General features: G+C 36.0%; 2 protein-coding genes and 1 non-coding gene across 3 annotated transcripts; 2 read left to right on the top strand and 1 right to left on the bottom strand.

Annotated features, from left to right (window-relative positions):
• Positions 1–580: 580 nt before the first annotated feature.
• Positions 581–4,686, top strand: LOC143559930 (diacylglycerol kinase 1-like). Its single transcript, XM_077048353.1, has 13 exons — positions 581–657; positions 1,736–1,940; positions 2,025–2,147; positions 2,230–2,358; positions 2,438–2,523; positions 2,990–3,119; positions 3,261–3,309; positions 3,387–3,469; positions 3,559–3,626; positions 3,711–3,785; positions 3,865–3,952; positions 4,041–4,157; positions 4,253–4,686. Exons 1-13 carry the CDS (start codon positions 596–598, stop codon positions 4,580–4,582), a joined length of 1,545 nt encoding a protein of 514 aa, XP_076904468.1. The 5' UTR covers positions 581–595; the 3' UTR covers positions 4,583–4,686.
• Positions 4,687–13,708: 9,022 nt separating this feature from the next.
• On the top strand, positions 13,709–13,781 carry TRNAF-GAA (transfer RNA phenylalanine (anticodon GAA)). The gene has a single exon. It is a non-coding gene; the product is annotated as a tRNA-Phe (tRNA).
• A 1,584-nt stretch (positions 13,782–15,365) lies between these two features.
• LOC143559919 (myosin-2-like) lies at positions 15,366–19,137 on the bottom strand. The gene is made up of 9 exons (XM_077048345.1): positions 19,036–19,137; positions 18,832–18,970; positions 18,216–18,322; positions 17,990–18,142; positions 17,810–17,899; positions 17,116–17,239; positions 16,915–17,030; positions 16,606–16,797; positions 15,366–16,053 (listed from the first exon to the last, which is right to left on the bottom strand). Exons 1-9 carry the CDS (start codon positions 19,135–19,137, stop codon positions 15,577–15,579), a joined length of 1,500 nt encoding a protein of 499 aa, XP_076904460.1. The 3' UTR covers positions 15,366–15,576.
• Between the last annotated feature and the right edge of the window lie 7,984 nt (positions 19,138–27,121).

The raw sequence follows: 27,121 nt of genomic DNA, 5'->3' as shown, positions 1-27,121 counted from the left end.
GTAGCACATGGGTTTTGCTGAGTTGTCCACCTTTCATTGGTAGCTGTCAACATCAGCATATTCTTATTCCTTAAAGGATACCTTCTGGAAGGTTGTCTGACGTGCACAATCAAGGTTGTCCTTATCCTGATTTGGATAAGGACGAGGTTGATTATGTGCATGCGTGATATGCGCTTATCCTGAGGATGCGCGAGGTCTTCTCTTTATTCTCACGCGCAGATGTTTCATGCGCAGATGTGATATGCACAAGCATATGTAATATACGCCACGCGCAGATGTGATATGCGTGGGCATGTATGATGCGTGAGCATGTGATATGCGCCACGCGCGGATGCGCCACGCGCAGATGTGATATGCGTGAGCATATATGGTGTGTGAGCATGTGATACGCGTGAGCATATGTGATGCGTGAGCATATGTGATGCGTGAGCATATGATATGCGCCATGCGCATAGGTTTTGGCTTTGTGCCTTCATAATATCTGGATTTCAAGCCTCTTGTCTATGTCTTGTGGGTTGACCCGCCTCGCTTGGTGTTGAGGCGGGTACATACCTCTTCAATATGTATACGTTATTTGATGGAATATTCATCGTCGATGTTGTTTCTCCGTGCAGTTTTGAAACAAATGGCCAAGGATTTGAAGGTGCGATCTGACAGGTAATAATAACAATAATAATAATAATAATAATAATAATAATAATAATAATAATAATAAATCATGCTTATTATGTGTGATGAATCGTTGCTGTAGCATTAGGTTTTGGATTCTGATTAGGATCTGGTTAGGTTATGTGTTTGATTTAGCGGTTTTTAATTCGAATGTTTAGCGGTTATACGCCGTAAACGAACCGAACCAAATGGAACAAGGTCTTGTTCATGTCCGGCTGTCAAGCTTTTATCAGGCAAGCAAACGGTTCATGAACAGCTAACCGAACGGAATTTCTTGTTTGTGTTCGTTCATTAAGGAAATGAACTTTTTCTTTTATCGGACAAGCGAACGGTTCACGAACAGCTTACTGGAATTTTTATTTTATTATTATTTTTTTTTTGTGTTCGTTTGTTAAGAAAATGAACTTGTTCGTGTTCGGTTCACTAACATAAACGAACGAACACATGTGTTAATGATACATAATAATTATCACATAATACTCATATATGTATTTTTGTTTTGTAGTTAATAATTTTGCTTAAATCTATATATGATAAGATTAGAAAGGTTATTAAAGAGTATTAAAAACCTTTGATGAACGAACATTACCGGGCATAAACGGATGTAAACGAATGCTTTATCGAATGTTCACGAGCATAATTGAATGAACATGGCAACTGTTCATGTTCGTGTTTGATCGTTTAGTTAATCGAATGAAATTTCTTGTTCATGTTCGTTCATTTATTAAACAAGCGAGCGTAAACGAACTTCCCGCCAAATGGTTTACGAATGGATTAAGCGTTCGGTTCGTTTACAGCCATATGTGTAGGCTATATGTTTGATTTGCTGTGAATTCTGTTTTTTTGAAAATTAATTCTGGTGAGGGCCAACTCATATGTTGATTTTGATTTGTTCCTGAATTTGAAGTAGTTTTGATCACGAAAGGAATCTATTCTTTGCATATCTGTTAAAAACAGTTTGGATCAATTAGAATCTTAAGAATTCATTCTTTCTTCTTTCATAAGTTTTATTAAATAATTACTTAAAATTCAAACAGAACCTTACACAACCAAATTATTCTTGCAGTCAAGAAACAGTAACTTGTGATTCTGAAGATGACAGCTTAAAGAACTTTTTGATACCGGATCATATTCTGTTGCGTGAATCAGAAGTTAAAAAACCTTCACATGTTCCTACTTCTCCGGTGATCGTTTTTGTGAATTCGAAAAGTGGTGGACAGTTAGGTGGAGAGCTTTTAGTCAGCTACCAAACACTCCTAAACAAAAATCAGGTTAACTATATTCACTGCACATGAATACAAATATTAACAATGATATGCATCTCTGATGTGGTGGTTGGTAATTTGGTATTATAGGTATTTGATTTGAATGAAAACGCTCCAGATAAGGCGTTACACCAGTTTTATTTTAATATAGAGAAACTCAAGCATGAGGGAGATTCATTGGCCCTGGAAATCCAGAGGAGGTTAAGAATTATAGTAAGTTTTTTAATGTTGTTATCGATTTTTTATTTTGTTATTGTTTTATTGTTGGTGTGTTTATGAAATATGTCTGTATTAGGTTGCAGGCGGTGATGGGACTGCGGGTTGGATTCTTGGAGTGATCTCTGATCTCCACTTAACTCAGCCGCCTCCGGTAGCCACAGTGCCGCTAGGGACCGGAAATAATCTACCATTTGCATTTGGATGGGTATGATGGTCCTAATTTTTGTATTGTTTGACTTTTTTGTATGAATGAGAAGCTTATGATTATTTATGTTGACTTATAGGGGAAGAAAAACCCTGGCACCGACCTTGAATCTGTGAAGATGTTTCTTAATCAAGTGAAAGATGCTAAAGAGATGAAGGTTGATAGGTAAGTTCTTTTTTTTAAATATTGAATAGGAAGCCTAATTTGAATTTTGCTGGTATCCACCTGTCAAGATGGTCCAAGTGGCATAAGTAATGTCATTTGGAACTAAGTTGACCAATTTAGAAGCAGAAAGAATCAATGCTTTATTTTCCATATAAGATTTTTCTATTTAAAAAGGTTACTTCTTCTTGGATTAGATGATTTCAAATTCATCTTTGCTTGGATCATCTGAAGTCAATTATTGGCTGTAACTTTGCACATTCTCACACTATTGATGATTAAAAGAGTTCAGTTTAAAGATAAATTTAGAGACTTTCAGATGTTGACAACATCAGTTGACTTAAAGTGAAATTGACAATCAAGAAGGCTGCAACTTTATGCAAAATAGAAACAAATTTGAATTTACACACTTCATACTCTATATATTAGAAATAAAAGTTGCTAAATTTACATTTTTTGGTGCTCTCAGCTGGCACGTTCTCATGCGAATGAAAGTTCCAACACGAGAAGAAGGTGCTTGTGACCCCATACCGCCTTTGGACCTACCACACTCTTTGCATGCAGTCCACCGTGTCGACCAATCAGATGCATTAGATAAGGTACCGCCTTATTTATTTACATTTGTGCTTAAGAATCAATATTTATGTATGTCATAACATTAGAAATCACTTTCCATTTTTACCATTGTTTAATGAACTCTGTGTTTTTGATTCTTAAACCATTTGATACTTTTTTTGCAGCAAGGGTACCGCACATTCCGTGGAGGATTTTGGAACTACTTTAGCATGGGTAAGTGTTTTAAATCCAGTCATTATCATATTTTGAACTTCTTTAGGGTTCTAATTATTATCTGTTTAATATACTAGGAATGGATGCTCAAGTGTCATACGGGTTTCATACCGAAAGAAAATTAAATCCAGAAAAGTTCAAAAACCAGGCATCTAACCAGGTATTGCTATACTATTTACTCTTGTAAGTTACATATTTACTTTTTTAAGTCATTTACTTATTCCTGTGGCATCACTTTTTAACGAACAGAGCGCATATGCAAAGCTCACATGTTCACAAGGGTGGTTTTGGGCTTCACTTTCTCAACCATCTTCATGGTGAGAATTCAAATCAAACAATTTTTTTTGAATCAGTGGTTATTTTAAGTTTAAGTTATTTCACATTGTGTGCTCTTATGACAGGAATATAGCACAGCTGGCAAATGTTTCAATCATGAAAAAGCCAGGTCTCTGGGAAGCCCTCACCATACCGCCCACGTAAGTTTGATTCTTATTTCATAGTTGCTTCGAATTCATAGTGTTAAAATGTCGTTAAAATTTTCCGTTTAATTGACAGCATCCGGTCAATCATTTGCCTCAACTTGCCTAGCTTTTCTGGTGGACTTAATCCATGGGGCATGCCAAGCAAAAGAAGACTCAGTGCGGTCAGCCTTTGACTTTTTATAAACTTTGACCTTTTTTAGTCTAACTGCTGCAAGTTAAATTTCATATTCATATATTTATAATCAACAGAGAGAATGGACTTTACCATATGTTGATGATGGATTTCTCGAGATTGTCGGATTCCGAAACGCTTGGCACGGTGCTGTTTTGTATGCGCCAGCTGGACATGGGACCCGTCTTGCACAGGTAGCAATTTGATTGTAATTTTGTGATAATATTGCTTTGTGATCCTATTCAACATATATACAAGTTATAACTTTTTGGCTCGTTACATTCTGCAGGCGAGAGGAATTCATTTTGAGTTTCGTAAGGGTGCGACGGATCATACATTTATGAGGATGGATGGAGAGCCATGGAAACAGCCTCTGCCAAAATACGACGACACTGTGACAATAGAGATTTCATGTTCGGGTCAAGTGAGCATGTTAGCAACCGGAAGCTACCCGTCCAAGAGTGTGTATGACCCTAACACCCCTCGCACTCCAAAGGATAACGAGTGTGACAGCGATGAAGAAGAGGCCGTTGTAGACATATCTAAAGATCAACGAAAGTTTGGTGCAGCGTCTAGTTTCCAGTTGCCCGAAGACTTTCACATATCGCAAGTGAGTTAGTTATTGTTTCGGTTATGAAATTTGTTCATTCTTGGGCTCTAAAGTTGATATATATTTGACTATATTTTTAGCTTGATTTGTTCATATGGGACTAGAGTTGTAAATCATTAGTGAAACTTGTAGATTTACAAGTAATGAAAACGACTCGATGGTGTAATGCAGTTTGGATGCCATATCATTGTATTTAGGGGCGTTCACGGTGTGGCTTGGCTGGTTTTGATGAAATTCTATCCGAGTTATAACTATGGTTTCAGAAAATGACAAACCAAAACCAGTCTGGTTGGGTGGGTCGGTTGGACTAGCTGGTTTTAGCAGTTTGATTGTTTGAACCGACATTTGTATTTTTATTTTCAAAATAGTTGGGTTGCATTAAAATGTTTAGAATGAAAAACATACTTAAGGTTAAACTGCCAGTATGGAATTCCAAATTTTCAGTCGGGCGGCTAAACTGCATATCCGAATCACACGAATCTCGAACTAGTAGACTGTTTATGGGAACGGTATTGGTTTCATATAGCACTGACTAATAGGACAATGGCCCGGGAAAAAGAAAAGACGATTGCATACACAACACGTTTTTGCATCCAGTTCACCCGATTAATGGTTACCTTCTAATTTCTATTCATAAACCACAAGAAGAGAAATTAACGATGTGCTTCTATGTTTGTTAGCGTTTTTAAATATCAAGTCATTCATCACAGTCGCTTCAATCAGGTCCGTTACTTTATGTATTTAAGAGACCGTCTCTATTACTGAACCGTCAACCTGAAAACATCAACCATAATAAGCTGGTGCTCAAAAAGTGAAAATAATATTCAAGGATGATAATCAAGACAGAAGTAAATTTGGAGAAAAATATTTTGTATATATGGGTTTATCTAAATCTAAAGCAATTAAAATTATACAAACTAGCTAGCTGATTTAGAATATTTTAATAATTTTTTTTTAATTGTGAGACATAAAAGTGGCATGAGCACATGCTCAAATTCATTATTTTATTATAACTATCGTACCTATCTTTATTTTCTAGAAGAAACAGCCACTGGTTTCAGGTGCTGGGGTCCATTGGAATCTTATTTCTGTTGCATAGCAACACTTTGATATATATTTTAACTTTTATTTTGGAAATAAAAATTGGAATTGTTTTGTGAAAATATATGTTATTTATAGTGTGAAAAAAAAAACCTTAATGCTTTACTTTAGTTTAAAGAACTTTTACGATAGCAAACTGAAAAATAGTGGTTATATTGAAACATAAGGCAAGTGGATAACAAGCTGCGACACTATCTATTTTTAAATTACAAAACCCAATCTCAAAAGAAAAATAAAAAATGACCTATAACTAACTTCAGGCTATTCCAAAAGAGTTTCGAGTCACAAGTTATTTTGACAGTTTAAAGAATGACCTATAACTAACTTCGAGCTATTCCAAAAGAGTTTCACCTTAAAAGTTATTTTGACAACAATTCTACTTATAGCACTAAACACTTTAACAGTTGCGAAACTTGGACTAAGACACCTGGGGGAAGGGGGGCTGACTCAAAATGTATACAAAAAATCACAAACGATGGGGGCCGGACTCAAATTTTCGGCCGAAAACACCTAAATTTACACTACGCATAAAAATTTTTGGGCGAAAACGGGTAAATTTACACTACTATGTGAAAAAATTTTGGGCGAAAACAGGTAAATTTACACTACTACTATGGGGGGAGAGGGGGCGGGGCCTCCCCCGGCCCTAAGGAAGCTTCGCCAATAAACACTTATAATTGACCTTATATATACTCCTTTATTATATCTAATGAAGTTCATAATAACCCCCCCCCCCCCGCCCTAAGGAAGCTTCGCCAATGAACACTTATAATTGACCTTATATACACTCCTTTAGTATATCCAGTGTTTTTAAAACCGGACCGGTTCGGCTGGTCGGACCGGGATTCGGTCACCGACCGGTCCGGTTCGATATATTTCGCTCGCTTCTCAAAAAACCGGCCGGTAAGATCCGGCTCACCGGTCCAACCGTAAAACCGGGCCGGTTCAACCAGTCGGACCAGTGAACCGGACCGGTTCAACCGGTTTATTATGGAATTTTCATATATTTTTTGATTTAACATTTTTTCATAGTTTTTTAATTCGGCCGGTCCGACCTGTTCACCCGATTGAACCGATAATCCGACCGGTTCAGTGTCTGATCAGTTATGAAAACATTGATTATGTCTAATGAAGTTCATAATGTTTTTTTATTTACTATGATTTAATGTAATGTAGAGTGCTTTTCCTTATAATCAAACTCAACTTGTCCAACTAATTTACCATTTAAAAAGTAGTTTTTCTTTATGATATCCTTTATAGTTATGGAATAACATGAGTACAATGAGAATCTTGACATGGTTATCAATTGATTTGAGTAAATAAAATTCTTTATAATTCATTCATCTCTTTTGTAGAATTATACAACGGATCATTTCCGTCACCTCCATCGTCGTCACCACCTCGACTACCATCACCAACATCCATCACTACCACCCGAACCCATTTTAATGCTATTAACCTTTTAAACGACCCATTTGACCCGTAGGTTACTGTTTTGAGACTTAAAAAGTTGAACAGGACTTTTAACACTTCAAAAGTCAATAATAAACCAAAAATATTCTTAAACTTTTGTCCCAAAATAGTACAAAAGGGATTCTAAAAGTGGCTTGTCGCCGAGACTTTCGGGTTTTACAAATTGAATAGGCGTCATTTCAAAGATATTATTTTTTTTGTCATAAGCTATACGAGTATTTTGAGCATTTACTAATATAATTCCTCGGTTTAGTACTAGTACCGTAACGAAACTCACCAGTACCAACGAATCCATGTGCTTTGATCATAAGTTGTATTTATTTTTTAATATGTTGATTTATTATTATTATTATAAGCTACAAGCTATACGCATTTAACTACTGTCTTCAGCGTTGATGAATTATTTAATTCCGTGTTGGTATTGTAACGAACTTAACCATACAAACCATATGCCAGTTAATGCACCACTAAGTAGACACGGATCTTAGCTTGGGCCTCAGCCCACCCAGCCTTTTCAATTAGTAGTGTAATTTTTCTGGAAAATAGTATATATATATATATAGGATTAAGTTCATTTCAGAAGTGTTTCTTATTGCGAGAAGTGCGAGAAGTGATTCTAACCAATCACATAATTTCTTTTTAATTTCTGATTATTTAGGGATTAAGTTCATTTCAGAAGTGTTTATTATTGCGAGAAGTGATTCTAACCAATCACATAATTTTTTTTTTAATTTCTGATTATTTAAATGCTAGGGTACACTAGTAAAATATAAAGTGTTTTATTCTGTAACTCGTACTCATTAATGGTTAGTTAATGATAAGTTACTAACTAATGGTAGTTACGGATTTTCTATTACTACTATTATTATTATTACATAGAAATCAACACAGGTGTGCGTGTGATTTGATCAAACAAAAGGCTGATTTGTATAAGAACAATAATAATAATAATAAAATAGGAAGGCAACGGCTTGATTAATATATTTACATAATGCATACCTTACATTTTTAGGTGTAATAATCCGTAGCACATACAATTTGTAAGTTTTTATGAAAATTGTTTTCACATACACTTTATTTTGTAAAAAAAATAAAAAGAAAGGGAAAAAAAAAACAAAACCTTGTTATTATTATGCATTTGATCTAAAATCATTTTATTCTAAAACATGATTAATTATTATTATTTTTCTATTTGATATTAATGTGAAGTTTTTTTTCCCTCGATTTTAATCAACTAATGTAGTGTAGGTGTTATGTAATGTAGATATAACTACGTAATGTAGTGCAAGCATATTTTCGAATGATGTGTATCTGTGTAGTCATAACTAATGTAGTGTAGGTACACTTTCAAATATTGTGTAGTTATAAATAATGTTGTGTAAACATATCTAATGTAATGTAGGCGAAACTAATATAGTGTATGTACATTTTCAAATGTTGTGTAGACATAGCATATATAGTATAAGCACACTTTCAAATGTTGTGTAGTCATAACAAATATAATGCACACGATTATTAAATTGTATGTCCCTACACAACCAGCACATCCTTACACAACCATACTTATACACAACCAACATGCTTGGAGAACGATTAAATGAAAAATCACTACACAACCAACATATATCTATATAGCTTTTTAACGGCCTACACAATGTTTTTTATCTTTTAATCAATTAATGTAGTATAGGATTATCTTAGTAACGTAGCTACGTAATGTCGTGTAGGGATACTTTCAAATGTTGTGTAGTCAAAACTAATGTAGGGCATATATATCTAATTTAGTGTAGGAACATTTTTAAATGTTGTGTAGTCATAACTAATGTAGTGTAGACATATCTAATATAGTATCGGCAAAACTAATGTCGTGTAGACACACTTTCAAATATTGTGTAGTCATAAATAATGTAGTTTAGATATATCTAATGTGGTGTAGACAAAACTAATGTGGTGTAGACACACTTTCAAATATTGTGTAGTCATAACTAAAACTAATGTTGTGTAGGAATCATTTTGCTTATACAATACAGTGTATGCAAAACAAATGAAATGTAGACTTAACTAAATATATTGTATATAACTACATAAAAAAGGATTAAATCCATGATATACATAATTTTAATGAAAAAAAATAAAATCATATTAACTATCTAATGAGTATTGATTAGTCATAAAGTAACCGCTGAACACATTAAAGTCTGGTTTAACGAGACCTACACCACAATTGACATATATATCCTTTTTAATTAAATATATGTCATAAATATATGTTTTTAATTACGAAATTGCCATTTTCATTATAGACCATTGATTAAAAACAATCATTGGTTCAAATTTATTTCTCGCGCTTCTCGCTATAATATCACTTATCGCATGATCCTTCCCCTATATATATATATATATATATAATCCGGCCCATCCAGATTATTATTCAATATTCTCCGACCTACCCAGATTATTTGTTTAAGATTCATCACCGCCGATACGTGTTTGTTTTAACATATACAACACCCAAATAATAATAATATTTTTAAACTTTAGGCCCAAAGCCCATAATAAAATCGAGTCTAAAATATTAAAAACCAGCAGCGGCTGGCTGGCTGGCTGGCTACCTTGGGCAAGAATTCACCCACACCTTGTTTCAGACATTTGGTCGAACACCATACATGCATATATAACCCACCACCCAAATCACCAATCCAATCAAACCCAATATGAGCAGTGGATCCACGATCAAAGCATGGTTAGTGGTGGCCAGCATAGGTCATATTTATACTCTCTTTAGACTTATTCAAGTTAATGAAATAAACCCCGAATTAAAGGACATAATTAGGGCACAGTTTTAAGATTGGTCGACACGAATAAGAATAAAAATCAGTCAGAAGCATAAGTTGATTGTTGATTTATTGACTTTTTTGTAAGAAGTAATCACTCATTCCAATAAAAACATAACGTGAGTTGTGGATCTGTTGACCGACTCACTTTTTGAACTAATTTGTCTCACTCATGGCTTTAGAAGAAACGGACATGTATATGAATCAATGTATTTCTAATCCTGGTTTCTTAAAGAAAAAAAGACAAAAGGACCTAGTCATAGAGGTTTAAAGCAACAATGTATTTCTACTCCTTTTTGCGATTCAAAAAGGAGTAGCGGCGCAGCTTGTTGCCTGCTTGCCTTCTGTTTCGATGTAATCCAATAAGCTATTTAACTCTTAGTTATTGACCCATGCACGAAACGGTAGAAATATAAAAATCATCAAGTAAATTTATGAGTCAAATTGTCGGGACAATTAGCCAAGAAGAATTAAACTGTGAATAAGCTTTAAAACGGTCAGAATGAAATGTAAAATTCAACTAGATATATAGAGAACGGGGAACAATTAAAAACGAGTTTTATCAAAATATTTTTACTCTCTTTGCCCCATTAATGAAATAATTACGACACAGTTTTAAGATTGCAACATTGTTAAGAACAATAATCAGTCAAAAGAAAAAATGGGTTATTGACTTGTTTTTAGTAAAAAATCATTACTCGTCGATTGATTACAATAAAAAGAACACGTGTTATTGGCTTGTTGTCCGAGATATATCCACGAGATTTTGAACTAATTAGTCGGATCAAGCAGAAATGGACATATATATGAATCGATGAATTTCTAACCTTAGTTACGTAAACGAAAAAAAATTGGACCCTGCACGTAAAAATCTAAAGTAATAAGTTATTTCAATAAAGAGTAGAGGTAACCCCAACTAATTGTGTAATTTGAATAAATGCACACAAACTTAAATATATTAGAAATATCCATCAGAATATTTACCCAATTATTGGGTTGTTGACGAATTCCTAATACTAATTAGTTAGAAAAAAAATTTTTGAGGACCTAGACGTAGAGATCTAAAGCATCGAGTTGTTCCAATAAAGACTAGAGTCGATACTGATTTATTGTGTAAACTCACAAAAAACTCACAATTATATTAGAAATATCATAACCAATTACCCGATTAATGGGTTGTTTATTGACTAATTCCAAATCCTAATTTCATAACAAACATTGTATTAGTTATTCTCTTCATTTAGTAACTTTATTTTAATATAACTTTTTTTCTTTATTATTATTATTATTTTTCCTTCTTTTGTAACTTTTGTCTAAGTATCTATATTTTTATTTTATTTTTGCTTGTCTCATTTTATAATTAAATTTAGTATTTTAATAAAGGCAATATATTTAAAAAAAACATTAAAGAATAATTAGTAAATGATTAAAAAATAATGATGTTCATGTGAAAGAAACCATTACACATTTTTTCGGAAAAAGTTAGTAAGGGCTCGATCACATACATGTTAGTGACATGATAGCAGTGTCATTCTCGAGAAAATATTAAAATTTCGAGGTTTGGACGAGTAAAAAACGACTTCTGTAATCACGATTTTAATCACATGATAGTCAATTTGACAATTTTATCAATTGGGCTGATTTTCCAAAACTTAATACTGATGAAAGCAAAAAAAAATATTTATAATAATAAAATTTTATAATGACCCTTATAAAACACAAAAAAGTGACTATTAAGTAGGGATGACAATGAGTCGGGTTTAGGTATTCTCAAACCCATACCCGGTTGTTAAAGCACGTCTCAAACCCGTCGGGTTTTAATCGGGTAATTACCTGTCGGGTTTCGGGTTTTCTACAAGGTTTTGATAAAATACTCGTCAGGTATACGTTATACCCGGCTTAAAATCCATCAGGTTTCTACCGAGCTTTGACAAAATATAACTAATCGATTACAAAGATGGTTACCATAAAGATAAAATATCTCAAATAATTGACATAAACAAGTTTCGACAAATAATATATTTGTAATATAGCATATAAATAATATAATAAGCTATATTGGGTACATCATGTATATAATCGGGAAAATGGGTTTATATTATCAGGTAATCGGGTATATTATAAATCTCAAACCCGTCCCAAACCCGTGAAAAATTTCAAAACTAATCTCAAACCCGTCCCAAACCTAATGGGTCGGGTAATGCCCACCCCATTTATGTCAGGTTTCGAATTTCTCATCGAATTCGAGTTTCATTGCCATCCCTACTATTAAGTTTGTAACACCATGATAGGGACCTTGATGTAAAAACATGCATTGTACTACACGTTTCCAGTAAGCCGTTAAAACACAACTAAAAAACCATGGTCACAAAATCCCATGGTTTCCTTAAACAACCCGACAAGACCCTTGTTTTTTATTCCATATGCCGACCCTTACCTCTTCATCTCCTATAAATAACTTCACCTTTAAATGTTTCATCCACAACCAACATAGCATAATAATAATAACCAAATATCACAACTTAATATCAACAAAGGGCTTTCACAATGTGCGGTGACGGTAACCACGGCGGGTGCGTGTACGAGGCCGCTTTTAACGCCGTTCAGAAGCGAACTCAGCTAGCGAAAGGCGGACATGGTACCGGACGAATTAACGGCGAGACGAAAAAACCGGAGAAGAGGGACCAGAAGAGAATTAGGGAGTTAGAGAAGACTGAAAATGTACTTCACTTGATTTTGTGGGGGCCTAAGTGATAATAATATTTGTTATGTTACTTATATGCTTTGGTTATAGTTTATGTCTTGTCTAATATAAAATTAAGTTACATACATATTGTTTTCTTTATTTATTTAATTTTAATTCAGTAACCGATGGCTTTAACCGAATATATGAATGGAAAAGTATTGATGTTTTAAGCGTGAAAAGAGGAATATATTGGTTAAAGTCATGGTTAAGTTTTAAAACAACCAAGCATTTATACCTCCGGTTTCTTTATAGGCTGAAGCTTCTTTATAGGCTGAAGCTAAGACGAATTATGAAGAGTAATGTTATAATTTTAAGATATATGAATTTTATTTTGAAGCAACTTTATTTTTGTATAAAAAAGGAGACAGACTGTCCAAGTAACACAAAATTTACTAGAGCGACTATAGAACCAAAAAAAGAAAGAGGAACAACAATATCATCGAAAAGTCGATCGTCAATTTCCTTCGATTGGAAGACAATATCATTTCTCATCTTCTAAGTAATAAAAATAATCAACCCCACTAGATTTTTTTTAGATGACATCAAATGAGCCTAGTCGAGCGAGTCATAAAAGAGGAAGGGGTCCGATTCAACGGCAATACGATACCCAACCAAGCAAAAATTTTGCTTCATATCCCAAGGATCGAAGGGCACTTACCAAATATGTGATTACCCTACTCAGGCCATAGATTACACACCGGACACAAAACCAAATTAATTTGCTATTTGAAGTGAAAACAAATTATAGAATTAGTGGTCATTATTAAAAAAGGTTGGTAAAATGAGGTCTCTCTACTCTCTAGTCTCTTCTAGTCAATATTAAAAAAGGTTGGTAAAATGATAGATATTTTTATTTATTATTGATTGCATTTGTATCAATGATGACACTAGTGTTGTTTTTATTTTTACCTCGTCTTCTTTCACTGTCCATTGTATAATTTTTGTAGTATTTTATATATAGTTTAACCAAGTTAACACATAGCGGGGATAGCTCAGTTGGGAGAGCGTCAGACTGAAGATCTGAAGGTCACGTGTTCGATCCACGTTCACCGCAATCAAGAATTTTTTTTTATTTATTTTTATTATTATGAATAACTAGTATAACAACACAACATTGTGGTAAGGGAAATGACTTGTGGTATAGACCATAACAAGTGAAGTAATCCGGACCCTTTTCCAGCTCACACATAGGCGGGTTCGGTTGAACCTAGAGGTGCACAAATCGGGTTTTTTAAATACCCGGGTTCGGGTATGACCGGGTATTGAAAAATCGGGTATTGGTAATACCGGGGTCGGGTTCGGAAATTGTCTCTAAAAACCATACCCTATGCATCGGGTTCGGGTCGGGTATTGAACTGGGTTTTTGAATGCCCTATTTTTGGGGTTTTTTTTGGGGTTTTCTCCGGGGTTTTTTCGGGTATAGATTGGATTTTTTTAAGGGGTTACAATTTTTAGGGGGATTTTCGGGTATTGGAAAAACCCGGTTCCGGGTATGGAACCGGTTCCGGTTTTTGGGTATTACCGGGTATAAATCTGGCCCGGTTCCAGGTACGGGATTTGGTACTAAAATGAATACCCTATCCGTACCCTACGGTTAGGGTCCGGTACGGGTTCAGGTATTAAAAACCCGGGTATAAAAAAACCGATTCCGGATATTTTTCGGGTCTGGTTCCGGGTTCGGGTTTTTTGTGCACCTCTAGTTGAACCTGCACAAATCTCTTTTTAGTGTTATTTGTTCATGTATTTTGGCATCGCATCCGTAGAAATTTCAACATTGAACCCTTAGAAAACCCAAACTTAAGTGATAGATAATTAAGGCCGGCTACGAGGCAGCGCCAGGTGGTCGACTGACCCCGGCCCGACACCCCGGTAAGCCCGAATTAAAAAAAAAAGCATATGCGTTCTTAATGTTTAAACCCAATTACTCAACTAATTTAAGGCTCAAATTTATTTTCGCATTTAAATTTCACGTTTCTTGAAGACGGCCCTGTAGCCAATTGGCCATCCGTTCATCGAAATGTTCCGAACCCGTAGGAAAACTTTTTTGGCTACGCCACTGTAACTTTCTTGGCTACGCCACTGTTTGCACAAGTGTAAATAGAAACTCGCGAACCTAAGATATGAAATGACAAAAATACCCTCTTTGTAACTCAATACCGCCAAAAAGCCCGACCCGTTTAACTCTTAAGTCCTAACTAAATATATTATTCATCAAGAACATGTAAACAACCAAACATTCATATATGACCAGTCGAACAACATAATATGAACTATTAACAATATCACAGATTTGTAAAACACGTAAAAATTTGCGAAAAATAAACTGAAAAGTACACAAAAGTTATTGGTTTGTTCGGGTTCGGACATTCAGGATTTTGAGCCAAACGGGCTTAAGTACTACTGCTAACTACGGTTACTGGCTAAACCGCATACGAAGTCATTTAGTTAAGGCGAAAAACAGATGACCGTATGCGTAAACAATCAGAAAATAACCTTAAAAATCCCAAACACCTTCTAAAATATAAAAGGCAACATGTTTTTACTATGTGACACATGTCCAACTTAGGTTTCCCATAACTTTAAAAAAACAAACATGATATAAGTCTCTTCCATATAATACAAAACTTTTGACAACAAAACAACAAATCGCACACGCTCCAGACCCTACTCTTATACACAGAACGGGCCCGCACCAACCGACCGGTTCGTTACTCTAAACCCGCACACTACGAGCTGTAGCCACGTGCAAACAATCCACCCCTCGACCAATGCCACAAAAATGTTCCCTGTTACAACCCGCCAACGTTCAACGAATCTTGAAAATTATACATAGGGGTAAATACGTAATTTCACACTACTCTCTCTTTTCCTCTCTTACTTAACTTCCCCCACCATGTCCGGCCCCGCCTATCACCACCACCGCCGCCGCCAGTTTCAGCATGTACAAGCGTCGTTTTGGCCTCTCGTAACCGATGCTTGTACTCTTTTTTCCATATCTCGAATTTCTTTTTTAAACTTTTAAATTCTTCTATCTGTTTTGAAGAAGGCGGGCGTCCGGGATTCACGTTGACAACAGATTTAACGTCGTTATCAAAGCTTTGTTTTCTTTGCTCGAATTCTCTAGATAAGTTATCGACCGCGTTGGAAGGCACACCGTTGGTTTTATGTCCCAATCTGAGAGGTGTCATTTGTACAGGAGCTGGGATTCCTGATATGTTATCTTCGGAATCATAATAATTGGGTGACACTGACCCGTCTGGTCGTCCGGTTGGACCATCCGATATGCCTGAACCGAGAAGAGTCTTCTTGGCTGCAGCAAGACTCATCTGCACAAAAATGTAATATAAGTTATTATTTGATAAAACTTTTATAAAGTTTAAAAATTAAAACTTTATGAAATTAATTAGTAAACCAACCAAAAAGATCATTTTTTGCATAAAAAGGTAAGATTTTTAATTGATTTGGAGTAAAATCTTTTAGAAGTAAAAAATAGTGTTAATTCACCTGATGAATCTTTTGAAATTTCATAGTAAAAAGCCACCAAAAAGAACGTTTTTTTGCAGAAAAAGGAGCGATTTTTAATTAATTTGGAGTAAAATCTTTTCAAAAGTATAAAATAGTCAAAGTTGATTACAGAAATAGTCCAAGTGTTCGTAAAAAATAACGCCTATGACGTCTAGCTTTAAAAAGTTGCATGTTTGAGATCTGTAGTTGATATTATGTATCATCTTCCGGTCTAACGCTAACTTTGCCAAAAATGGTCTTAATTTTTTGAAATGACAGTTTTACCCTTTTAGCAAATCACATGAACCGTTTATGTAAGACTTACACGAGGTGCTTAGCGTGAAAGTAATATAAAGAAATGAAGTAAAACTCACTTGTAAAGACGCCATCTGGCTGTGCCACATCTCCTCTACCGCCTTCGTTTTATTTTCGTATTCCGACAACCGTGTTTCAAATTCTCGTACTTGTTCCCGTAAAGCCGTGTTTTCAAGATCTCTTTCTCTCAACAATGATTCCGCCTTCGCTACTCGTTTCTTCAACTCTTCCACACTTTCTTGTGAAGAATCCTACAAAAAAAAATTATATATATATATATATATATATATATATATATCCGAAATTAATAACCATAAACCAAATTTGCATGTTTTTCTTAAAAAAAAGGTTTAACGAAACATGAATACCTTCGACTCGGAGTTTTTACTTTGAGACTTTTGCTTGTTTCTTGAATTATTAATAGCTGATTTTTTCCATCTTTGTATGTGTTTAAAATACTTTCGAGCCAACCACCCACGAACCACTGTTGAAAGTTACGACAAAGGGTCAAAAAAAGTCAACTGGAACCGTTTTAACTGAAAAAGGATAAAGCTTCACATAACATGTACCTGATTGTATATGTACAATTATCGGCAAATGCTGATCATATGAACTTAATGCAGCCCACTGATTCTGTTTCTTTGAAGCATTATACTCCCTTCTTGCATTTTCACCACGAATGACTGCAACAAAACAAATTCATATAACTCGAAACGAAATCAACCGTTTTTTGCAGTTAAACTGATCAAATGAATATATTCAACTTTTTAACTGTTTAAAACCTCCTAAAGTGTTTTATAAAAGCATCGGTCCATTAAATTACTAAATAGTTTTTTGTAGTTATGTTTAATAGAATACTAATAATAATAATAATATATGAAACTCATAAAAACAAATAAATAGGAATAAATCCATAATTTCGTATATAGCCTTATAAAAGTTCAAATTCTCAATAATTTCATATTTAATTGATAACAAGTCAAACATTTCGAATTTGCCTAAAATAGATTCAAGTGTTTAAACCTCCTAAATTGTTCAATGTAAATACATTAGACCATCATTTCACTAAATAGTTTTTGTGATTATGTTTGACAGAACAATTATAATATATGAAATTCAAAAACATAGATGGTTGCTTATAAAATAAACCAAAATTATAACTTTTTTAAAAATCATTCACACTTTTCAAGAAAATAATAACCATAAGATTGTATGAAATAGAACAGGATAAAAATTGTATCATTTATATAATTATATCTATACCTCTTGTTCAAGCTTGCAAAGATGCTGAATGAAGTGGTGTTGCAATCGCTCATTAGCATAGTTTATAAACAACTGCGAAAAGCTATTTTTCTGAGAAAAGAAAAGAAAAACTTTAATATTACAAGATACGATTGTAGCAAGATAACTGTTAATAATTATAATTAAAATACAAAGGTGTACCGGAAATGACTCAAATCCATAAATATCTATAATGCTTATTGTGTGTCGAGCATATTGTTTGTCTCCTTTGAGTGATGTATTAATTTCTTCCACGAGCCAATTAAACAAGCTCTCGTAAATAAACTTTGCCAATGCGTCTCTTTTAACAGTTGCCTAAACAATAAGAAAAACAAGCTTTTAAATTTACTATTAATTATTTATATCTAAAAATGTGATCTTGATGTACCTGTTGTAATGTCAACCGTGTGGTCGTATCGTGGATTTTGTTGGTGGATAAGAGCTCTACGAGGTCATCCGTCTTGCAGCACATTAACCTTGCAGCGGTTCGACTGGCTTCAAATACACAAAAGACAAAAAAAAGGTGGAAAGAAAATTAACAAAATGATAATGAGAAACACCATCTAAATCAAATTTCAAAGTAACAACATTTTAAAAAAAATGGTGTTAAAACGAAAAATTGGTGAAACTTTGAAGGTTAAAACAATATTAATCCAAAAAAAAAATAACCAGACCAACACGCAAGTGATAAAGGTTTCCGGTTATATACTTGAAAAATAATTGGATACGCACATCGGCATTACAAATATTTCCGTTTACTTTTTATTTTTACAAACACAATAAATTGTAAAAGACTGCAACCAAAATAGTACCAAGCACTCAAACCGCTATTGCGAAATGTTTATTTCTACCAAATAACAAAAAATAGTGCTTTTTAAATTGGTTGAAATGTAAGAATCAAATTTAATGCAGTTAGTACATAGCAAATTATCCAAAACTAATTATTTGACCCCTAGTTCCATAAACAATTAAAAAATCTACACCGATTAAAGAATTTTGTTTACTTTCATCAGCGACAGGCACAACATGTTCTTCTTTATCAATTACTCCAAACGAAATATTCCCGAGCCATAAAATTGCAGCAACCATATCAAATACATTTTCTTGAACCTCGTGAGGAATCCCAAATGTATCAAAGGCATCCTGCTTAAACAATATATCATGCATTTTTCTTTAAAATTTAATAAAGGTTAAACTGTTAAAATTACCACTAGTGTTATAAAGTTGTTAGCATCATCGACACCGTTGATTTTCAAACACCCACTCTGATTGAGAAACTTGTACTCGCTCGCCATTTTTAAACTCAACATATCTGTTGTTGGTGCATAATGTCAGTAGTTCTTGGCATACTCCACTGTAAGTCCCCCCGGGGCGTCGCCGATCGATACGAGATCCGCACGAGGTCTAGGAGTGCGGAATCCTCCTAGACTCGTTTATTGGTGTAAAGATGAAGAACACAAACACGTACACGAACAAATACAAGAACGGGATAATCAAATCTGCAGATTCTTATATAATAATCAAAACACGTTACATACCGTAACCAAACAGAAAACACGACTGACCCGAGGTGAGCTCTACCTCGGGTCGTCTCACACGACTCTCCTTGTCTCTTACTCTCTCTAAACAAACAAACTGCTCAAAACACACACTAATTTCTGGATTACTAAACCTAAACAAGACACGCGTATATATATATATAAAACATTCTCGGGCCTGGGCTTCAGTAGGCGAAGTTGTTATAACTTCGCCATAGGCGAAGTTGTTCGCCTACGGCGAAGTTGTTCCAACTTCGTACTTCGTTTCCGCTGATCAGAATTGCATAGCGACGGTCACAAAATGCACCAACAGTCTCCCCTTTGACCGTTGCTCTCAATTCTAACAAACACAAAAGATCATATGTTACACGACATGCACCAACAGTCCCCCTCTTAACTGATAATCTTCTGTTTGCAGTCAACCAGCCGTGTCTGAATCTGTCATGTAGCTTCACAAATCTACCAATCACCCAGCGTCTTCCATATCAGATCTTCCCTTCAGTGTAAGCTTCTCCGACTATAACGATTGAGGTCTTTGAAATGCATGCATCCTCGTGCCAATAGATCATCTCAACCAATCACGTGAGTCCATCTGACTTCACCAACACGTGAAGTTGGGCTTCCTCCACAACTTCACCAACTCGTCGGCATACGATAAGGTTTAATCTTCAACTACTCAACATCAAGTGATCAATTTCATCACAAAACCACCTTGACAGAATCTAACACATGACCATTAATTAATCCGAAGCATCTTCAATCACCAGGGATAACGATCAAGAACATAAACACTTTAGTTCCCGATTAAATCCAACTTGTTCCAGAATTTTCACTCTAATAAATAAGCATCACGTTTCAGGATCCAATTCTCGAACGCCTTGAAAATAACATAAATAATATGCTCTGACCGCAATCCAGTAATGACAAAAACCTTCAGTTCAATTTGACTTTCTTCAGTTGGTCAACCTCGAACAACAACAATTTCATTGCCCACAAACACCCAAATATGTGTCAATATCCAGTTTCAATCAATATCACATTCACAAACTCAACTCCATATCCAGAGTTGACACGTATTTGTTCACACGTAAGACCCAGAGATAACAAGTTTCACTCGTTGACGGAACAACATCTCCGGTCTCACAATAATCGTGTACACCTGGCCATACAGACGAAAACTCCAAAACACTTTTTTTTTTTTTTCTCGTTAACTTCGCCTGTTCATAACATCGCCTGACCGATAAGCGAACTTGTGAGGTAGGCGAAGTTGTGGATAACTTCGCTTAACCTTATATCTTCGCCTAAACCCTAAAATTTAAGCGACAACTTCGCCTGAACCCCATAACTTCGCCTGCGGCGCTGATCGGCCAGAAACGATCAGAAATGTGCCAGAAACACCAAAACGCAGATCTCGAACCATAGCATAAGAGCCTAAGGCTCTGATACTCCACTGTAAGTCCCCCCGGGGCGTCGCCGATCGATACGAGATCCGCACGAGGTCTAGGAGTGCGGAATCCTCCTAGACTCGTTTATTGGTGTAAAGATGAAGAACACAAACACGTACACGAACAAATACAAGAACGGGATAATCAAATCTGCAGATTCTTATATAATAATCAAAACACGTTACATACCGTAACCAAACAGAAAACACGACTGACCCGAGGTGAGCTCTACCTCGGGTCGTCTCACACGACTCTCCTTGTCTCTTACTCTCTCTAAACAAACAAACTGCTCAAAACACACACTAATTTCTGGATTACTAAACCTAAACAAGACACGCGTATATATATATATAAAACATTCTCGGGCCTGGGCTTCAGTAGGCGAAGTTGTTATAACTTCGCCATAGGCGAAGTTGTTCGCCTACGGCGAAGTTGTTCCAACTTCGTACTTCGTTTCCGCTGATCAGAATTGCATAGCGACGGTCACAAAATGCACCAACAGTCTCCCCTTTGACCGTTGCTCTCAATTCTAACAAACACAAAAGATCATATGTTACACGACATGCACCAACAGTCCCCCTCTTAACTGATAATCTTCTGTTTGCAGTCAACCAGCCGTGTCTGAATCTGTCATGTAGCTTCACAAATCTACCAATCACCCAGCGTCTTCCATATCAGATCTTCCCTTCAGTGTAAGCTTCTCCGACTATAACGATTGAGGTCTTTGAAATGCATGCATCCTCGTGCCAATAGATCATCTCAACCAATCACGTGAGTCCATCTGACTTCACCAACACGTGAAGTTGGGCTTCCTCCACAACTTCACCAACTCGTCGGCATACGATAAGGTTTAATCTTCAACTACTCAACATCAAGTGATCAATTTCATCACAAAACCACCTTGACAGAATCTAACACATGACCATTAATTAATCCGAAGCATCTTCAATCACCAGGGATAACGATCAAGAACATAAACACTTTAGTTCCCGATTAAATCCAACTTGTTCCAGAATTTTCACTCTAATAAATAAGCATCACGTTTCAGGATCCAATTCTCGAACGCCTTGAAAATAACATAAATAATATGCTCTGACCGCAATCCAGTAATGACAAAAACCTTCAGTTCAATTTGACTTTCTTCAGTTGGTCAACCTCGAACAACAACAATTTCATTGCCCACAAACACCCAAATATGTGTCAATATCCAGTTTCAATCAATATCACATTCACAAACTCAACTCCATATCCAGAGTTGACACGTATTTGTTCACACGTAAGACCCAGAGATAACAAGTTTCACTCGTTGACGGAACAACATCTCCGGTCTCACAATAATCGTGTACACCTGGCCATACAGACGAAAACTCCAAAACACTTTTTTTTTTTTTTTCTCGTTAACTTCGCCTGTTCATAACATCGCCTGACCGATAAGCGAACTTGTGAGGTAGGCGAAGTTGTGGATAACTTCGCTTAACCTTATATCTTCGCCTAAACCCTAAAATTTAAGCGACAACTTCGCCTGAACCCCATAACTTCGCCTGCGGCGCTGATCGGCCAGAAACGATCAGAAATGTGCCAGAAACACCAAAACGCAGATCTCGAACCATAGCATAAGAGCCTAAGGCTCTGATACTCCACTGTAAGTCCCCCCGGGGCGTCGCCGATCGATACGAGATCCGCACGAGGTCTAGGAGTGCGGAATCCTCCTAGACTCGTTTATTGGTGTAAAGATGAAGAACACAAACACGTACACGAACAAATACAAGAACGGGATAATCAAATCTGCAGATTCTTATATAATAATCAAAACACGTTACATACCGTAACCAAACAGAAAACACGACTGACCCGAGGTGAGCTCTACCTCGGGTCGTCTCACACGACTCTCCTTGTCTCTTACTCTCTCTAAACAAACAAACTGCTCAAAACACACACTAATTTCTGGATTACTAAACCTAAACAAGACACGCGTATATATATATATAAAACATTCTCGGGCCTGGGCTTCAGTAGGCGAAGTTGTTATAACTTCGCCATAGGCGAAGTTGTTCGCCTACGGCGAAGTTGTTCCAACTTCGTACTTCGTTTCCGCTGATCAGAATTGCATAGCGACGGTCACAAAATGCACCAACAGTCTCCCCTTTGACCGTTGCTCTCAATTCTAACAAACACAAAAGATCATATGTTACACGACATGCACCAACAGTCCCCCTCTTAACTGATAATCTTCTGTTTGCAGTCAACCAGCCGTGTCTGAATCTGTCATGTAGCTTCACAAATCTACCAATCACCCAGCGTCTTCCATATCAGATCTTCCCTTCAGTGTAAGCTTCTCCGACTATAACGATTGAGGTCTTTGAAATGCATGCATCCTCGTGCCAATAGATCATCTCAACCAATCACGTGAGTCCATCTGACTTCACCAACACGTGAAGTTGGGCTTCCTCCACAACTTCACCAACTCGTCGGCATACGATAAGGTTTAATCTTCAACTACTCAACATCAAGTGATCAATTTCATCACAAAACCACCTTGACAGAATCTAACACATGACCATTAATTAATCCGAAGCATCTTCAATCACCAGGGATAACGATCAAGAACATAAACACTTTAGTTCCCGATTAAATCCAACTTGTTCCAGAATTTTCACTCTAATAAATAAGCATCACGTTTCAGGATCCAATTCTCGAACGCCTTGAAAATAACATAAATAATATGCTCTGACCGCAATCCAGTAATGACAAAAACCTTCAGTTCAATTTGACTTTCTTCAGTTGGTCAACCTCGAACAACAACAATTTCATTGCCCACAAACACCCAAATATGTGTCAATATCCAGTTTCAATCAATATCACATTCACAAACTCAACTCCATATCCAGAGTTGACACGTATTTGTTCACACGTAAGACCCAGAGATAACAAGTTTCACTCGTTGACGGAACAACATCTCCGGTCTCACAATAATCGTGTACACCTGGCCATACAGACGAAAACTCCAAAACACTTTTTTTTTTTTCTCGTTAACTTCGCCTGTTCATAACATCGCCTGACCGATAAGCGAACTTGTGAGGTAGGCGAAGTTGTGGATAACTTCGCTTAACCTTATATCTTCGCCTAAACCCTAAAATTTAAGCGACAACTTCGCCTGAACCCCATAACTTCGCCTGCGGCGCTGATCGGCCAGAAACGATCAGAAATGTGCCAGAAACACCAAAACGCAGATCTCGAACCATAGCATAAGAGCCTAAGGCTCTGATACTCCACTGTAAGTCCCCCCGGGGCGTCGCCGATCGATACGAGATCCGCACGAGGTCTAGGAGTGCGGAATCCTCCTAGACTCGTTTATTGGTGTAAAGATGAAGAACACAAACACGTACACGAACAAATACAAGAACGGGATAATCAAATCTGCAGATTCTTATATAATAATCAAAACACGTTACATACCGTAACCAAACAGAAAACACGACTGACCCGAGGTGAGCTCTACCTCGGGTCGTCTCACACGACTCTCCTTGTCTCTTACTCTCTCTAAACAAACAAACTGCTCAAAACACACACTAATTTCTGGATTACTAAACCTAAACAAGACACACGTATATATATATAAAACATTCTCGGGCCTGGGCTTCAGTAGGCGAAGTTGTTATAACTTCGCCTATGGCGAAGTTATTCTAACTTCGCATATGGCAGAAGTTGTAGGCGAAGTTGTTTTAACTTCGTACTTCGTTTCCGCTGATCAGAATTGCATAGCGACGGTCACAAAATGCACCAACAGTATATTGTAGGTTCCCTGGATGGATATGCACGGGATATCTCGATATACACAGGTGCGGAATCCCTGCGTAGGTTGTTACGAGCGTAGAACACGAATCAAACAAACACACGATACGAATAAACGAACACACGTTATATTATAACCGAAACACGTGATATAATCACTGAATACAGACTCAATACTCTCTGGAAAGTCTGAAGTGCTAGAAGCAAGCCTGAACTGCGTCCTAGGCATACTCCACTGTTTGGGTATTTAATCAACCCGGAGTATGTTCCTGCTAATGGGGACGAGTTTAGAGATCCTCAAACACAACAGGCGGGAGCACCTCAAGCTGTACCTGCTGCGCCTGTTGTGTCAGCTGAAGAAGAGGTAGACCTTGACGCTGCTTTTGGCGGCCAAGGATTTTTTGACATGGACCGAGTTGGTCTTCAAGAAAATATACAGGTCTCGGTTCCACAGAGTACGGGAGTAAATGTTACTAGAGCAGCTACGACGGTGGATGACTTAGATTTTGATGATGTAATGGATGAGGCAAGACGTATGATGGTGACTCAAGAGAGGACGTATGGGAAGAGAAAGAGAACAGATGACGACAGTGAGTCAGAAGAAGAAGAAGACATTCATAAGTTGATCAGACGTTCAAGAAGGGACATGACAGGTGCAGGTAGGGGAGCTGGTGAGAGCTCTAGAGTCATACGTTTCGCTTGTCACCATCATATGCATGTTGGCATATTGCACATCAAAATGCTTTTAAGAAGACCAAACACAAGTGACCCCAACGATTACTAGAGGTGACACTCGATATTCGATAATTATGCTTGAGGTAGTTGCATTAATACACCTTTGTAAACGAGACATGTTACACATCCATATTCAAAGTAGTATATTTGTGTGTACTATGGCGTCTTTCAAGCTTATCAGCTCAATGTGAATATGTACAAGGCTTGACAAGAGGTTAGAGCATGAATGCAATAAAAAGATACGTGTATACATACATTTTAATGCATAACTTGATTGTAGAGATGATCAGATGAAGGACTCGTCATAAGAAGTTGGTTTGACGGGTTGTTTGATAATCCTGTTAATCAATAACTTAAAGCTGATCTTGTAGGACATATTAGGAACTTTCAAAATAAATAATCACATATATGAATGCTTAATTTATCGTCACAATTATGCAATGTTTAATTTACTGCAATACATGAAGAAAGTAAACACATGATGCCACTATACGAATATGCAAGTTTTTCGAGTATTTTGAATTTAAATGAAAATGCTCTTAATATTCAAAATTTAATATAACTTGATATAGACATATTTAAAAACTAATGCATTTCTCAATTTATATGGGGCCATTTGTGTACTACTTATTTATTCTTTTAACGTTTATGACTTTATGCCTTTGTCACATAGTGCACATCTCTATTTCCCTTCCATTTGTCGATAATATTTTCTTTAAAAAAAATTTGTTAAAAATATGTTTTTATTATTGAATGTATATGTACCTTAAACCGGACAAAGCCATTCATATTCTTATATATTTATAACTTTTATATTTTTATTTGATGTATTTCAAGTTTTATACCTTTATTTTATGTATTTATGCCCGTTTCATTTTCATGTATTTTTAAGCAACAAGTTCGTTGGCTCATATTGTTAACTTTAAAATTCTAGTCGAAGTTTGGTTTTGGTTATTAACTGATCTATTAGTCGAACATAACCAAACCGAAAACCAGCATACCAACCAAAATGGCATAACCAGTTTCGATTATAGGTTTTTCAAAAACAAATTATCAGTTATCATTCATTGGTTATGTATAAAAACCAAATGTAACTGAACCGAAGTTTGGTCACCGATCCCACCATGGAATTGTTGTCTCAGCAGTAACATACAATAATATTTTAATTTTAGATCTTGTAACCAAACACCCTCTTTATTTTATTTGAGTTATTTTTAAATAGGTGACTGCATACACACATAATTTGATGGTTACAAAAGAAGCAACATTCATTTACATGGCATTGGCATGTGGTAAAAATCATGATCCACAAGAAAATGGGAAAAGAATTGCACACCACAAACTCGTCATTCCCTTTTATAAGTCCACCATGTGGAACTGCCAATGAAGCATGATCACAAGGGCAATAAGGTAATTTCAACTTCCATCATTACATTAGGACAAATTAAACACACATAATCTAACACTTAAATTGCATAATATAAACGAACACGAGACACAAGGATTTACGTGGTTTGGTCTAAAGATAAATTACATCCATGATTTACAATCTGGAATTTGTTATTGTTTTATGCTCTCAACACTTCTGGTAAGAGATTACAAATTTACAAGTATAAGAATTATGATATCTAGATACCAGTTTATGGTTTTTAGTTTAAAGAGCAGGAAAACATAAAAATGCCCCTATCTTCAATATTCATTAAACCCAAAACAAGTCTTCAACTAACCGGACCAAACCAAGCCGCCAAGTATCCACAAACCCAACATCAACACCATCATCTATC

Source organism: Bidens hawaiensis, unplaced genomic scaffold (genome assembly GCF_021521415.1).
Source record: "Bidens hawaiensis isolate Kalapana, Puna unplaced genomic scaffold, B.hawaiensis_p1.1 tig00020121_1, whole genome shotgun sequence".
Lineage (NCBI taxonomy): Eukaryota > Viridiplantae > Streptophyta > Magnoliopsida > Asterales > Asteraceae > Bidens > Bidens hawaiensis.
The sequence above is the reverse complement of the archived record's forward strand: the minus strand, read 5'-3'. Positions and strand labels throughout refer to the sequence as shown.

Bases quoted from the DNA above. Each gene is read 5' to 3' on its own strand.
- LOC143559930 (XM_077048353.1), top strand. From the start codon at position 596: ATGTTGTTTCTCCGTGCAGTTTTGAAACAAATGGCCAAGGATTTGAAG. The intron at 3,120-3,260 runs GTACCGCCTTAT...CTTTTTTTGCAG, and splicing joins AATCAGATGCATTAGATAAG to CAAGGGTACCGCACATTCCG. The intron at 3,470-3,558 runs GTATTGCTATAC...TTTAACGAACAG, and splicing joins AAAACCAGGCATCTAACCAG to AGCGCATATGCAAAGCTCAC.
- LOC143559919 (XM_077048345.1), bottom strand. From the start codon at position 19,137: ATGTTGAGTTTAAAAATGGCGAGCGAGTACAAGTTTCTCAATCAGAGT. The intron at 18,143-18,215 runs GTACATCAAGAT...CTTATTGTTTAG, and splicing joins CACGGTTGACATTACAACAG to GCAACTGTTAAAAGAGACGC. The intron at 17,900-17,989 runs GTACACCTTTGT...TTCTTTTCTCAG, and splicing joins ATGGATTTGAGTCATTTCCG to AAAAATAGCTTTTCGCAGTT.